This window comes from Saccostrea echinata, unplaced genomic scaffold, assembly GCF_033153115.1.
Source record: "Saccostrea echinata isolate AGI-Se365-2 ecotype Australia unplaced genomic scaffold, CSIRO_AGI_Sech_v1 ptg000010l, whole genome shotgun sequence".
NCBI lineage: Eukaryota > Metazoa > Mollusca > Bivalvia > Ostreida > Ostreidae > Saccostrea > Saccostrea echinata.
The window spans coordinates 9,681,175-9,696,348 of record NW_026889759.1 but is presented as its reverse complement, the minus strand read 5'-3'; the positions used below and the strand labels follow the sequence as shown (position 1 = coordinate 9,696,348).

Genomic DNA, 15,174 nt, shown 5'->3' with positions numbered 1-15,174 from the left:
TTTCTCCCAAGAAATACACAGGTGAACTATGAAAGCCGAAACACCAATCGTTCAAAAGTTATGACCAAAGTTAAAGTTTTCCAAAAGTAGCTCAAACTCCAAGGTCAAAGGGTCAAAGTTGTTGGTATCCAAAGAAAGGTCCTGTCACAAGGATTACACATGTGAAGTATGAAAGCCCTAGCACCAACCGTTCAAAAGTTATGGCTAAGGTTAAAGCTTTCCAAAAGTAGGTCAAACTCCAAGGTCAAGGCCAAAGGGTCAAAGTTGTTGGTATCCAAAGAAAGGTCTTGTCACAAGGATTACACATGTGAAGTACGAAAGCCCTAGCACCAACCGTTCAAAAGTTATCGCCAAGGTTAAAGTTTTTCAAAAGTAGGTCAAACTCCTAGGTCAAGGTCAAAAGGTCAATGTTGTTGGTATCCAAAGAAAGGTTCTGTCACAAGGATTACACATGTGAAGTATGAAAGCCCTAGCACCAACCGTTCAAAAGTTATGGCCAAGGTTAAAGTTTGGTAAAATTTTGCAAAGCTGGATCAAACTCCAAGGACATGGTCAAAAGGTCAAATATGGTGGTACCCAAAGAAAGGTCTTGTCACAAGGAATACACATGTGCATGTGAATATGAAAGCCATAGCTCCAACCAATCAAAAGTTATGGGCAAGGTTAAAGTTTTTGCGAACAAACAGACAGACGGACGGATAGAACTATATACCCCCAAATCTTCGATACGGGGCATAAAAAAAACTTATGATTTGTGTTTGTGTATGTAAAAACATTTTAGAATGACTTGTAAATCTAAACGAATCATTATAGTATAATTTATCTAATACCGAACACGCCGAAACTAACGTAAACAAAGTCGGTGAACCTGAAATAAATATTTGGATGTCTAATTAAAAATAGCAACTTAGTAAGTATTCTATCGGACAAGAAATGATTTTTTGATACCTGAGATGTTTGAAGACTGCCTAAAATAAGTTTATTGAAAATTTATATCATCAAATATAAGGCCAGGTGTTGTGAATGTAGGCACATAAAATAAAAAAAAAATCATAAAGCTATAAATATGCATCTTTCTAAATCCATTGCCAATAAAATTGCTCTAACGTGCATTTGAATTTTGCTTTAAATCCCAAAAAGCATATGTAATGTGTATATTATCCTTTGTCTTGTCGTGTGTTTTCAATGTTCAACTCAGTGGTTTACTTTTATTTGGATCTACACACATGTAAATCCCAATATGAAATGTATCAACTGTATTGATATCATCTGGTTAAATATATGATGTGAATTGCATTCATCTGAATCAAAAGACTTAAGTTCAGGAGAGTTAGGCCAAAAAAAATAATAGTCTTGTTTCCTGCTACCAGCCTGAAAAAAATACGGTAGGTAGGTAGGAAAATTATTTATTTTATTTTATATTTCTATTTTATTTTTTCCTGACAACATTTTTTGGATATGAACTAATAAAAGATAAAATTAAACATGTCACAGGTCAATATTGTCTTTCAAAATCAAATTTCATGTCTTTTTATGCACAACTCAAGTGGTATTTATGAAAGTCCATATTTAAAACAAGAATTTCATGAAATGCTTGTTTTGTGTTAACACGGAAAACGATTACGGCTACAGAACAATGAAATTCCGTAAATTCTCGTTTTTTTTCCTTCCAAAACTTAAAAAAAACTTTAGGGTCGGGTGCAAAAAATAGGGTAGGTCGGGTAGCAGGAAACAAGACTATTATTTTTTTTGGCCTTACAGTTATGTATACCTGTTAAGGTCAACCACTGAGTCAACTATCTAGAGTTTGGGAATCTAGCTGGTCTCAAACCCTGGCATCTCATTTTCTCTCATCCAACATTTGCTGCTTTGACCATCCCTTGGAAACAATACATAAACAAATACAAAAAGATCAGTCACAGAAAAGTCTGCAATTGATGTCATTGTGGTGATGAATCATGTAGAGTTGGATACTTTTTTCACTGCTGGTCATGTGACTTAGTTGAAAAAGTATTTTTTAGAGCTCAGGAACCCATGTTTGAATTCTGATCTGTTTCTTTCCTTTTTCTCTCACCCAGTTACACTTGAATCAATGACACATATCTAAGCTAAATGTACAGATAAATGTATATATGTAAAAAGATGTGCATTTAAATATTGGGGAAATTATTTGTTACAAATGTTAACCATATGAATTAAACTTGCCAAGGATATTTAATAGTTGACTAAAAATGATATTTTTTTTATCATTAGGGACTGAAAATGAATGTTGAAGTGGTTGGACGAATCCGACCTCCTATCAGAGCTGAGGGACCAGAGTCTTTGGTCGTAGAAGGTCAAAGGATTGCTGCCAAATCTGGAGGTCCTTTTTTAAAGTATGTTTTCTTTAATGGTACTAGTAATTTGAAAGTAATCAGTAATGCATAAAAATTTCAATAGATCTAAAAATTAAACAATTCTTGATAACCTTAGTTTGAGGAGTTTCCTAGTATCTAAAACTCTCCATTCCTTGTGAGTTAATCATCAGCAAGGTCATAACTCATAAGACAATTGTAGTGGAATAAATTCATACTGTACCAATATTTTTAATTGTTTGTTTTTCATTCAGTCTAGCCAATCTGCACAGAAAAGATGCTACAAACTATGATGTATACAAACACTCTGTGGATGACCTGCTTGATCTATATATGGCAGGATTCAATGTGTGCTTACTTGTTATGGGGGAGAGTGAGTCTGGAAAAACTTTTTCTATACAAGGGGAGAGCACTCACAAGGCAGGACTTGTTCCACTGATTCTGGACTATCTGTTTAGTAAACTTACTGGAGGTTTGTTTGTTTTGTCTAAATAACAACACTTAGATAAAATTAGAGGGTTATTTTTGCCCTTTCACACTTGCAAATAATTTTGCCCCCTTTTAAATTCACCCAATCATAGTTCTGTTTAAGAATTGTACTGTGTTGTTTGAATATGCCTCGTTTCAAATTCGCCCACCTGTGAGTAGGGCAAAAGTGGCGAAAATAAAACGATGGCGAAAATTTTCCTGTATACAGTACTTTCAATACTTAGATATTTGAAAGCACTTAATTACAAATATTTTTTGATATAATAAATATAGGTCTATTGTCAAATATTTTATGTTCATTCCAAATTTTAAGTCATAAAGTTTTAAGTTTCTAATACTGTCAAATGAAAGCAAGAAAGAAATTTCAGATGGGAAAAAAATTCCTCTCATCAAATTTTCTTCTTTTTTTTTCTTGTGCTAATTATAGATCAGTACATGACTGATACCAAAGTAAGAAGAATGAACCCTCGAGTGACAATGTCTATGGTTGAGGTGTACAATGAACTAGTAAAAGATCTGCTACAAGTCCCAGGAAGTGGCGGGGCATACTTAGATATTCATGAGACTGCAGATAAAGGAGTACATGTCAAGGTCAGTATTATTTACATGATCTAGGTCCAGGTCATCATTTTGTGATTTACATAAAAGAAAAGACAATCAAAATCTAAGAAAGATGTTTTTTATAGAGATAAGCATAATTAAAGCAGTGCCATGTTCTAGGTTAGAAATAGGTTTTGTTTAATGGCATTTTTACCTCTGTTGAAATCCTTCAAAGCCTCAAGGTCATCATTCATTATTCAGAACTGCAGCCTTGCTGTGCTGAGAGATGCTTCTGATGGTCATTCTCAGTTCCGACAAGGAATGGCACGAAGAACAGAAGCAGCAACAGATTTTGGTCCAGCTTCCCAGCATGCTGCCACCATCATCCATATTGACCTAGAAATGGTAATTATGTCATCCATATTGACCTAGAAATGGTAATTATGTCATCCATATTGACCTAGAAATGGTAATTATGTCATCAATATTGACCTAGAAATGGTAATTATGTCATCCATATTAACCTAGAAATGATAATTATCTCATCCATATTGACCTAGAAATGATAATTATGTCATCCATTTTGACCTAGAAATGGTAACTATGTCATCCATATTGATAATGATCTAGAAATGGTAAATACACTGTATGTCACTATTCTTTCTGTTTTTATTTCTAAATCAAAGATTTTCACAGAAAGTGCATTGTAAGTTAATATATTTAAGTAAAATTGAAAACTGGTAAGAAATACCGTATGTAGTGACAGAAAACAAGTAAGCACAATTTTTAGATGACACTGTATTATTTGTCTATCAGATGAAACCAAAAAAGGTAAGAAAACTGAAGTCTTGAGCAGAACTGGAGAATATAAAGTAGGAGAAAGCATGTCACTGTTGCTTACAGCTTTCCTCTTTCCAGTGAATTTAGTTTTCTGCATCTCTTCTTGGAACTGTTAATACCAAGCAGATTAAAACCAGCTCCAGTTTTCAGTTATGCTATTATCAGACGGCTAGAAGAAGAAGAGGGGGTGATTTTAATTAAACTATGTTAAAATACTTTTCAAGATATTATAGGAGGATAAAAGGATAATAATTAGGATATTTCATAACAAACTTTTTGATTTTGTCTATTAAATTTAAGATATATCAGACACACTGTATTGAGTAAGAAATGTCACAACTTTTGAGAATTTTGATGCCAATTAATAAATTTCCTAGGTAAATACATGTATATATAAATGTGATTTAAATATCTCATGTTGTTGGACTGGAACTAGATGTGATCCATATCTTTCTATATGTCTTTATTGATTTCCATATACTGTACCTATCCTTGTACAGGTTCATGCTGAAACCTGTGATCTTTAAATGTGCTTTATCAATCAAAATTTTATTATTTGTTGGTCTGCATGCAAACAAATCTAATATGTGTACCTAGAATTCATTTCCTTTCAAGCATGACTGGAACTTTAAAAGATTCTCCACTCTCTTATTTTCCACCTTTGTAATCTCTTTGAACAGAGCTTTAAAGCAGTCTCTAAAATTAATTGAAAATTTCATTTTACATAATTGTACCATCATAATAGATTACATTTGTGTGTATAGAGACATTATTGGGTTCATGTTTTAATTCAGGTTTCATTTACCAAGTGTAGCTGTATACATGAATAAGTTTTATTTAGCCATCAGAAAAAAAGATTTTTCAAAATATATTCACACTCTATTATATGATAGCAAGTAATTAAAATCACGGGGATAATTATTATTGAACAAAATCAGAGGTAAGTTTGGTATGCTGTAGAAGGTTTGAATTTTGTACTTTAGTTCTTATTTTCCTTTGAAAAAGCCTGTAACATAATAAAAGATAGGATAAAAATCGACAGAATTAGTCACTGGTAATTCAAAAAAGATATGTCAATTCATTTGTACACCTATGATGCAAGAAATAGATCAGTTTTGTATCAATATATAGGATTTATTTCAGTAAAAAAGTTTATTTTATCAAAAAACAAATACAAAAAAAAGAAAATAAACATTCTAAGAGCAATTTATCTCTTCAGAAAGACAGAAGTTTTATCGTGAAAAAATGAATTGAAGCATTTTACCTCTCAAGCCCTATATTTAATTGTCCATTTGAGTAGCATAGCAATACTTCTATTGAGTATCATTGAAAATGCAGACTTGAGTAGACACATATTGTAGCTTTTTTAAGTTTGAGGAAACTCCATTGTATGAGGGGTTTATACAGTAGTTGAGAAGTTCCTGGAGATCATGGTATGGTTTGGTATTGATTGTTAAGGTCAGTTTTTGTCCTGATAACACTGATAAACCTCTACCTAACCTCTTACATAGTAACACTGTCAACAAAAGTAATTTATTGATTCATTCCCTGTAGGAAATTTCTTATCATCTTGGAGGGGGTTTAACTTTTTATATATCTGTGTCTGTTACATGTTGGAACTTTGTAGATTGTTTTTATAAACAGATGATTTTGTTGTGTTTATCATCATTTTACCTTTTTTCAGTTGGTGGGAGATAATCCTAAACCGAACCATTCTCGCTTCACTGTTGTCGAGTTGCCGGGATTGGAGAAGCTGAGCGAGGATGCGGCTCAGTTAAGACAGAGGGAGGGGCCAACTCTTAGCAAGGCTCTCAATGGTCTGAATTCACTGGTCATCTCATTGGCCAGCAACCCTTATGCAGACCGTGTCATAAGCTATAGGTCAGTGCATTTTGACAAAAGTTAATAAATGTGACTTTCAACATGACAATTAATCCTCATACATTTTTGTTCTTGTGAACTTTGTTCCCTGATAAATTTTATTAATTAGAATATATCATCAATGTGAATTATAAAATTTTGGAAATATGCTATACCTTTTTTAGGGATGGGTATCGGCAAAAATTTTGTATCGTGATATATCACGATTTTTTCCCAAAAATATCACGATAAATCGTGATATTTTTAAACACAATTTTTACTTCAATTTCAAATTAATTTCCATAAAATTTCTTTAAAATATGCCATAAAAAAAATAACTTTACTTTTTAAATTTTCATTTATTTAATATAAAGCATGTTTTGATGTGGCTGTTTAACAGTTTTCGACATTTTTTACACTTCCTGTAATTGACATTCAATAGTTTGAACAAATAAATGAATAATTTCTGGAATTTGTAGTTATGTTCCAAATACCGGTATTTTAGTCTCCATATCACGATACGTATCACGCAATAAAAAATCGCGATATACCGGTATACCAATAAAATTGCGCATCCCTAACCTTTTTGTTTTAGATTAACAAATATTTCACAATATAATACACAATTGATCTGACTCATTAAATGCTATCAAGCAAGTTGTATCAGATAATGAAAGAAGACCTTATTATTTTCAAATACTTGTATAATCAACCTCTATAACAGTTGCAAATCCAGAATTTTGAGAAATCAGGGGAGGGGGACAAACTCAATGAAAAAAATTGCCCCCTCATAAACTAAAAAAAATCAGCTTATACACTGGAGGGATATCAGCAAAAGGGGGGGGGGGGGGTGTTACAAAGGCAAGTAAAGTTTTGTCTAATAAAATTTTTAGAAAGACCTACCGTAAATCTGGAAATTTTTACATCGATTTATTTTTGCGAATCTGGGTCAAAAGTCTGTTGATTAATTTTTACGTTTAAAATTTTTGCGAATCGTCATCTGAACTAAAATATAGAAAGCTCTTAAAATTTTCTTAAACGTTTGTAAGTTACACATGTACATACAATATATTAGGAATAAACATACAATATTAAATACGCCAACGTTCAATAATCAGATAAAAATATTAGAAAAGTTAATTCATCCAAAGTGTTGAAAGTTTTTATAACATTTTCATAAATCACACATGTACATAAAATATATATAACGATGCAATCTTTAAGTAATCTTTAGATAAAAACATTTTTTGATGTTGATTTATTTTTAAGAAAAGTATTTTTGCGAATGCAATGCATGCGCAAATTTGCTAAAAATTTATCTACAGCAAAAATTTCCAGATTTACGGTATATAATCTTCCAATTTATTTTCACAGTTTTAGAAAATTGGTAATTAGAAATAAAAAGAATTGAAATTTTCTTTGTACCTCAAACTGATTTTTTTCAGTGATTCAAAGCTAACTCAGTTGCTGAGAGACGAGTTGGGAGGGAATTGTAAGACGAGGGCTTTACTGAATATCAAGCCCCAGTCTGATCCGAGCACGTTTAATGCTGTTCTACAGTTTACAATACGCCTCTCCCAAGTGAAGAACTATCCCATCATCAATGACTCCTATGCTCAGGTCAGTTTGTATGATGTATCCCACCTATTTTATATACTGGTATATGTTTGTATGAGATATATGGTGAGGGAGTATATTGGCAGTGCCTGCTGCCCAATCTTATTAATATGTTTATTACATAATAAAATATTGTTTAAATTAAATTTATGAGATATATGTGATGTATACACCACGCTGGTTACAATCCATAATTACTATTACAGAATTTGATAAAAAGTATTGGCTTTTCTGTACTTTCTAAACCAAATTAGAAATGAAATACAAAAATATATTAAGTGCATTTTATGATTGAAAGAAAAATAATTGTCTGGTTTTTTGGAAATTTTAGGAGCTGATCACTCAGTACAGAGCCAGAATTATTGATCTGAAGCAGCAGGCAGGTGTAGGTCCAGCACCGATGGCACAGATCAGTAATCTTAATGACGTCAAAGAAACCATAAGGCAACTGGAGGTTGAAAATGTATGTGTAGAATTATTGTTAGTATTGTAGAAATTGGTGATTAAATTCTAGACAGAAATTCAAATCATACATACCTAAAACATAAATTACATTTCTTCCTCTTAAAAAACAACTATGAATAAAATTAAAAGAGAAAGTCCAAACTTGAAAACCTAAGTCAAAGAAACTGGGGGGATAAGCCGAGCCATATGCCTACATAACGTTCGATAAAAAATCAATAAATTCATTTTACAAAAATTTCACTTTTTGTTGAATTAATGTAATGCTTATTACCATTTGCATACAAATTTGACAAAACCTGAATACTGTAACAGCGAAAATGATTCTGATTAACACAACAAAATGGCATCACGCTCAATTTTCACAAAAGCTGACATAAATTGGATGATATAACTACATTTTTTAAATAGAGTGGGTCATCGTATACCATTCTCTTGAGAACGATTAATGAAAGACAATGGAAAGATGTTGCTTTTTACACTTGCAAAAATTTGGTATGAAGACCCACTCTACATAAAAAATTAAGTTAACTTAGTTAAATTTTCACCGTGGTCTTAAAAAATTCTAAGTCCAAATACGCTTGCTTAATATAGAGAACTGTATGCTATTTAAATGGATATGTATGTGTGACTCCGTGGTCTAGTGGTTAGCAAGGAGCTCTTTAAAGGGACGTTTATTGAGGAAAGTGTTCGAGTCATGCTCTGATTTTTTGATATTTTTTTTTTGGGGGGGGGGGGGGGTAATTTTGTTTTACTTTATAAAAAATGTCTATAGGAATAACATATTTTTCACTGGAAATAAAATACATGTATGTAGTAATGAACTCATTTACAGTATATTATTTAAAATGCTGGATAAAAATTATAATAGATATTTGAATACTTTTATTCCTGTTTTTATTTATTTTTACTACAAGCGCTTCTAGATCACCACTATCATTATATACAATGTTAACATTTTTATAATATCTCCACAATAAGTGTTAACACTCAATATGCACATTAATTAATAGAAGTCCCTACCCAAGTTAGACACTTGTGACAGTAAATGAAAGTCAACTGTTTAGCTTGTTTAGAATATAAATATCATTTTGAAAACTACTGTAAACATTAAAATGCTTAAGTAAATTCAAACAATTAAAAGATTTTTTCCAAAAAATGTTCTTGCATAGCCGAAAAATGGGCATGGGCACATGGCTCGTCTTATCCCCCCAGATTCTTTACAGAATATTTTTTATAAAGTTAGAATTTTTCTTTCTGTCATGTTTGATAAATTTAATGGTTTAGCTTAACTATGCATACACTGTACAATAGTACAATGTATATATATCCAATCCATTTTAGCTGAGACTGAAAGATGACAATGAGAGACTGAAGACTCGACTTGATGGAATGCAGAATAAATTTGGGAGCATGGCTCACACCAAGACTGACTTGTCTCAACAGTTACTGATGACCGAGGAGGAGAAACTAAAGGTCAGGGGTCATCACTGTGTGAGGGGCTGCTGAAATGGGGGGGGGGGGTGCTTACTCATAATTAGAGTAAATGAATAATCATGCTGATTTCAATGGGAAAGAATGCTTGATACTCATAAATAAGAAATTTCACCAGGCAAGGGTGATGATCTGCTCCTCTGCTATTTTGAGGACAGGAGTGGATTGTCACCCTTGGCTGGCAAAGATGGCCGATAAAAGATGTGGGTGTAAAATATCTCTGACACAGCTCAGTTAAGTAGGTTTTTTTTATGATTTTCGAGTTTGATTATTTATAATTGTCACTTCAGGTGTCACAGTCCTTGGTGGAGATGCAGATTGAAAACAACAAAATCAGAGAGGAAGCTGAGGCCACAAAGTTTGAATTGACCAATAAGGTAGAAAGTGCTCCAGACCATGTGTCTTTTTATGCAAATTGCAGATTAGCAGTATCACTAGTAGTCACATTGTATTTATTAACCAAATACAGGTATCACACTTTGACGTAGGTCTTTTAAATAATTATGTATATAATATTTAGATTTTTAATCATTGAGTCATGATATTGTAGATTTTAATGCTGGAGAATAACTTGGTTGAGGCAGAGAATGAGAGAGATAAACATCACAAAGCTGCTCGGAATGCCAAGGAAAGATTGCTTGAAATGGAGAAGGACAGAAAAGACTTGGCCGACGAATATGTTGTCCTCAAAACAAACTATCTGGCTCTTGTCAGAGAACATGAAAAAGAGGTAGGAAATTATGATATTTCAAACTGGTTAGCTGTCAGCATCTATTTTTAAATTGTGTTCCATTTTAACACTATTATTTGGTAGCACTTAATGATAAAAAAAAAAATTGACTTCGTGAAAGGCATATATTTAGTACATTTAGTTGCTGATTCTTAGCTGTCATTGTATATTTTACAAATAATCTGTTTATCCACAGACCAAGAGGAATGATGAACTAAGTATTGAGTTGCTCAACTTAGTGAATGCCAAGGCTGCATTGATGAAGCAGATTCATGCCTTGTCTGACTCTGACCCAGGAATAGGGGACCCAGAGGCTGAGGTCAGCAGGGTCAAGGCCATTGTAATCAAGAATTCTTCTGGCAAAGTCAAGGTAAACTTCTGCATGTATCTTTCTTAACTAGAAAAACCTCCATTTGGTTTATTTTGTGTGCAGTCAAACCTGTTATATATACATTTAAGTGCAACCTGTTACGGAGGCACATATGATAAAAAGTTGCTATTAAAATTTTACATTAGTTGGCCTCTGGTGCATGTTTGGCTATATCTTTTTGCTTTTCCTACAAAAAAGACTCGTAATTCCAGTTATGACAGCAATGAATAGAAATGAATAAATCTATTACAAGTATATTCAGTGTAGCTTTTGTGATTTTCTTTAATTAAGTGAGAAAAAATAGGAACCCCATTGAAAATTCATGAAATTCTTAAATTTTTTGTCTTTTTTATTATTATTAAATAACAGGCTGACGAGATTCTGGGAACAAAGACAGACAGATCACAAGTGGAGAACACTGTAAGATTTAGGTCTTTGTTGTTTTTTACTGGCAAATATTGGCAGGCATTTTAAGAACAATGTTTAAATTAACTGACGGAGATGGTAACAGGTGTCCCCTGATTATTATGCAGATTCCTTTTGGAGATCTATCTTCAAGGCTTTTTTATATATCATTAATTTTTTTTATTTTTAGCTGTTTAACAATAAGAGACGTTATGAGAGAGACATGGAAAGACTGAAGAAAGAGCATGGTGATGACAGAGTGAGATTGGAAGCCAAATTGTAAGTTGTTTTGCACATCAACAAACTGGACCATAAAAGTAAATCAGGTTTTTATTTTGAAAACATCAAAATGTACCATTGATGTCTGATTGCTTCAGAAATTCTGTCCAGAAAGAGTTACAGGAATCCCGTAATTTGGCGAGAGAGCGACAACGGCGATTGGCAGAACTGAATGCTGTATGTATTTCATGTTTGAAAACACTTTTTGTCCTTAGTTTCTAAAGTGATTTCATCATCAAAATGTGAGAAGGGTACCATTCAAAATTTGGATATACTACATGTATGCTTTGAAACTGCTAAATGTCCTTTATATATAGATCACTTGGTGCTGCATCAATGATGTAAGAAAACACATGTAGTTTGCCTGCTTTGTAAATGAAATAAGTTATTACTCACTCTCTGTGGTTAAATATGCAACAGAAAAAAATATTTACACCACTTTGTGTATTTGAAAGTACAGTATCTAGTGCTCATAGAATCATACAAAATACCAGGCTTTGGGCATTGCAACGTGCATGTACGATCTATTCAGTTAACCCCCCAAAAATATGCTTATAATTGCTACTCCAAAGTACATGTTATGAATAATACAATAAAACTGTGTAAAAGAAATATTAGAAAGGATTTATTTTTACTAAAGCTTCCTTCATAAGGATCAGGACATAACTTCATCAGCATTGATATCACTCAGATAATTCAAGAATTAATGTTATCTTTACTACATTTTCTCCAAAATGAAAGCTACCATGAAGCATTTACCCATTAAAATGGTTGTAATGATTTCTGTCAGGCTTTGATTGTGGCTCGTGGAGAGAAGGAGCAGTTAGAACTGCAGCTGAACAGACTCCAGCACAAGGTCAAGGATCTCGGTGAGGACTATAGAGGGCGCCTCATCAAATACGTGGAGGATATTGCTGTAAGACTTTAGCATTATTGTGGTGAAAAAATTGTCAAGGGAATTAGAATTCTTGGGTTTGTTTTGAAATCTTATGATTTGACAGTGCATGTAGTACAGACAAAATATAATTTTGTTTTTTGTTGTTTGAAGGAATTTGTGGATAAGAATAATGCAGGACCTGATGGTAGAAGTTCAGGTAGAATGAGGGATTATGTAGAAAACATGCACAAGGACATAGCTCGTTCACACAAGGAGAGGGAGGAACAGCTAAGTTTGGCCGCCCAGCAGTATAGAGAGAGCAAGCGGAGTCTACTGCATAAATATGAAGAGCTGCTTATACATTACAGGTACATAATATATAATACTGTGAAATCAACATTATTACTGGGGGACCAATGTTCATAGTCCAGCCTTAGCCACAAATTTACATGCACAGGAACAATAATGTATCGGTTCAGTAAGAGGTGTCTATGAAATTATGTCCACAAAAACCTGTATTAAATCTGATTGCCCATGAACATTGACCCCCAGAATAAAAATAATTTCACAGTAGTTATCATAAACAAGAAACAGCTACCAGTATGATTTACAAAATACCACGGAATCATCATTGCTTGTGTGAAATTAATGTGGGTGGAATTCATGATCATCTGTTTCCACAAATTTATGTCCCCATGAAAGATAATTTTATAAGTGCATCAGTTCATAGAATCTTCTGTATATATGAACTTCTCACAAAAGTACGTCCCCACGAACAAGTTGAATTTTTATTTATCTCAAAAATTGACCCCAATGGATTAAAATGATTCTACAGTTCTCTTTTCTCACCACAATATATATATAAGGATTTGCATTAATTTGTATAAATTAATATGTATTGCAAAACAGCTGATATTTGACAACTCACTTAATCACAAGATAACTGAATATTTTTTTAAAATGGAGGACTGAAAGGACTAATCTTTGACATTTTAGGAACTTGCGACTTCAATGTGAAGAGAGAGGTTTGGACGACATTGACATGGGACCTGATGAAACAGAGCTGAAACTGTCTGACTCGGAAATCAACTCCTCCAACCTCCGAGAAATCACTCGCCTCAAAGGAGAGGTCAACAAACTGAAACAGACTGTACAGAACTACAAAAATAAGGTAAAGTTCAATCACTGATCATATGTTTCTCTTGCAGAGTTATTTCTGAATCAAGTTGTATTAATTGTTTTATTTTTGTATTAGTAAGCAATGAAATTTTTCCCATATCATTTAGAAACTTGAAAAAGTGCAAATGTACATAGCATTGTCATTACATATAAAAGGTTTTTAAATTTCATCACATTTTATACTTCACTTTTTATTTTCAGTATGGAGTGTCAGATGATGATGACTTAGCAATGAGGTAAAACTTTATGAGGTCTTCTTATTAAAAAATGATCTAGTAGCTTTCACCTTTTATAAATTCATTGTAAATATATACTATCAAATTTTTCACAGACCAGGAGAAAAGCCAGCAGAGACCTGGGCTACCTTACGTAAACAGTTACGAGAGTACACACTAAATACACAAAAGGATCTAGAGGAAGAGAGGGCCAAGCTAATGAGTGAAAACATAGTGCTGAAAGAACAGCTCAAAGAAAGTCAAGACTACATAGATCACCATCTTGTAAGGTAATTGTGCATTTTATATACATGTACAAGGCAAGGAGGGTATTAATTGATTATCAAGATTTAGTATGAAATTTCATGGGAATGCTTGAAATGAAAGTAATTACCTGAAAATAATTCACAAAGAATTGGCTCATCTGACAATGATTTAGCATTCTTGTAAACACTGAACACTTGTCGTAACAGGAGTTACACAAGTAATAATTTATATTGATTGATATGTTCTCTTTGCGAGGGGATGCTCTGCTTTGCGGTGCCCTTGTTCTATCATATAGTGTAAATTCAGATTTTTTTAAAATCTGGGACTTGTTGCATTTACAGATGACCACAATAACTTCTTTAGGGCATGAGAATTCAAAATGAAAGGACATCTCTTTTTTTTTTAAGCCTTTCACAAATTTTCTAGTGAAAAAATATCATCTTTTGTCTTAAACTAGTATATCATGCATTACAGGAGATGATCAAAGTTTACATTTAATCTATCATACTTCTTTCTGCCTTTGCAGATACAAACAAGAGATTGTAAAGTTAAGGAAAATGCTTGGATATGATACAGATGGTTCACCAGTTCCAGGTATTCAGGCCTATAGGAAGGGCAGGAGAAAGTAGGCTGCAGGATTCAGACTCACTGACAGAAAAGGATAGCCCCAAGGAGTAGGATAATACAGCCTAGTATAGACTCGGTACTACAATAGCCAATGATACAAGTCTTGCCTGTACAACCCATTCTAGATAACAGCAGTGCCTTCTGAACTATTACCAGTGAATAACAATAGTGCTTAATAACTGTTCATGGTATTTCAACAACTGTGATATATTCTCTGTGATATGTTTAATTACTTACTGCTTTAGTATATTGCTGCACCTTTTTCATACTTAGTGAATGTAAACATGTACTTACTTTACAACCATGGTGTAAACTTCTTTTGAGATGTGTAGAGTTCTTAGTAGACAAATTAAGTGCACAATCCTAGTACATATTTCACAATATCTTTTCGACCTTCCAAAAAACTAAAATTTAAGCCTGCCAAAACTTGAGACAGTTAACATGCAGTGATTGCAATATGCAATACTATTTGGAGGAAAAAATATTTTTATCACACATCTATATGTGTAAGATGCAATATTTTTGTATGAATGCATAATAAATGCCATTAACTGCGAATTTTGTTTTCC

General features: G+C 33.0%; 2 protein-coding genes across 3 annotated transcripts in view; one reads left to right on the top strand and one right to left on the bottom strand.

Moving 5' to 3' along the window:
* Positions 1-15,174, bottom strand: part of LOC133184337 (ubiquitin carboxyl-terminal hydrolase 24-like) — a 376,170-nt gene that overhangs the window by 120,123 nt on the left and 240,873 nt on the right. The gene's annotated exons all lie outside the window — the stretch shown is intronic.
* Positions 834-15,154, top strand: LOC133184335 (coiled-coil domain-containing protein 78-like). 2 transcript variants are annotated; one of them, XM_061319365.1, is made up of 22 exons: positions 834-910; positions 2,254-2,375; positions 2,609-2,826; positions 3,271-3,434; positions 3,645-3,788; positions 4,200-4,214; positions 5,908-6,104; positions 7,529-7,703; positions 8,032-8,163; positions 9,507-9,638; positions 9,947-10,033; positions 10,207-10,386; positions 10,583-10,756; positions 11,126-11,176; positions 11,352-11,440; positions 11,539-11,617; positions 12,231-12,356; positions 12,489-12,685; positions 13,314-13,488; positions 13,698-13,732; positions 13,828-14,001; positions 14,505-15,154. In XM_061319365.1, the coding sequence occupies exons 2-22, from the start codon at positions 2,263-2,265 to the stop codon at positions 14,605-14,607; spliced, it is 2,760 nt and encodes a 919-aa protein (XP_061175349.1). In that variant the 5' UTR covers positions 834-910; positions 2,254-2,262; the 3' UTR covers positions 14,608-15,154. The 2 variants fall into 2 exon arrangements, with proteins under 2 accessions (XP_061175349.1, XP_061175350.1); XM_061319366.1 differs by lacking the exon at positions 4,200-4,214.

Bases quoted from the DNA above. Each gene is read 5' to 3' on its own strand.
- LOC133184335 (XM_061319365.1), top strand. From the start codon at position 2,263: ATGAATGTTGAAGTGGTTGGACGAATCCGACCTCCTATCAGAGCTGAG. The intron at 3,435-3,644 runs GTCAGTATTATT...TTCATTATTCAG, and splicing joins ATAAAGGAGTACATGTCAAG to AACTGCAGCCTTGCTGTGCT. The intron at 12,357-12,488 runs GTAAGACTTTAG...TGTTGTTTGAAG, and splicing joins AATACGTGGAGGATATTGCT to GAATTTGTGGATAAGAATAA.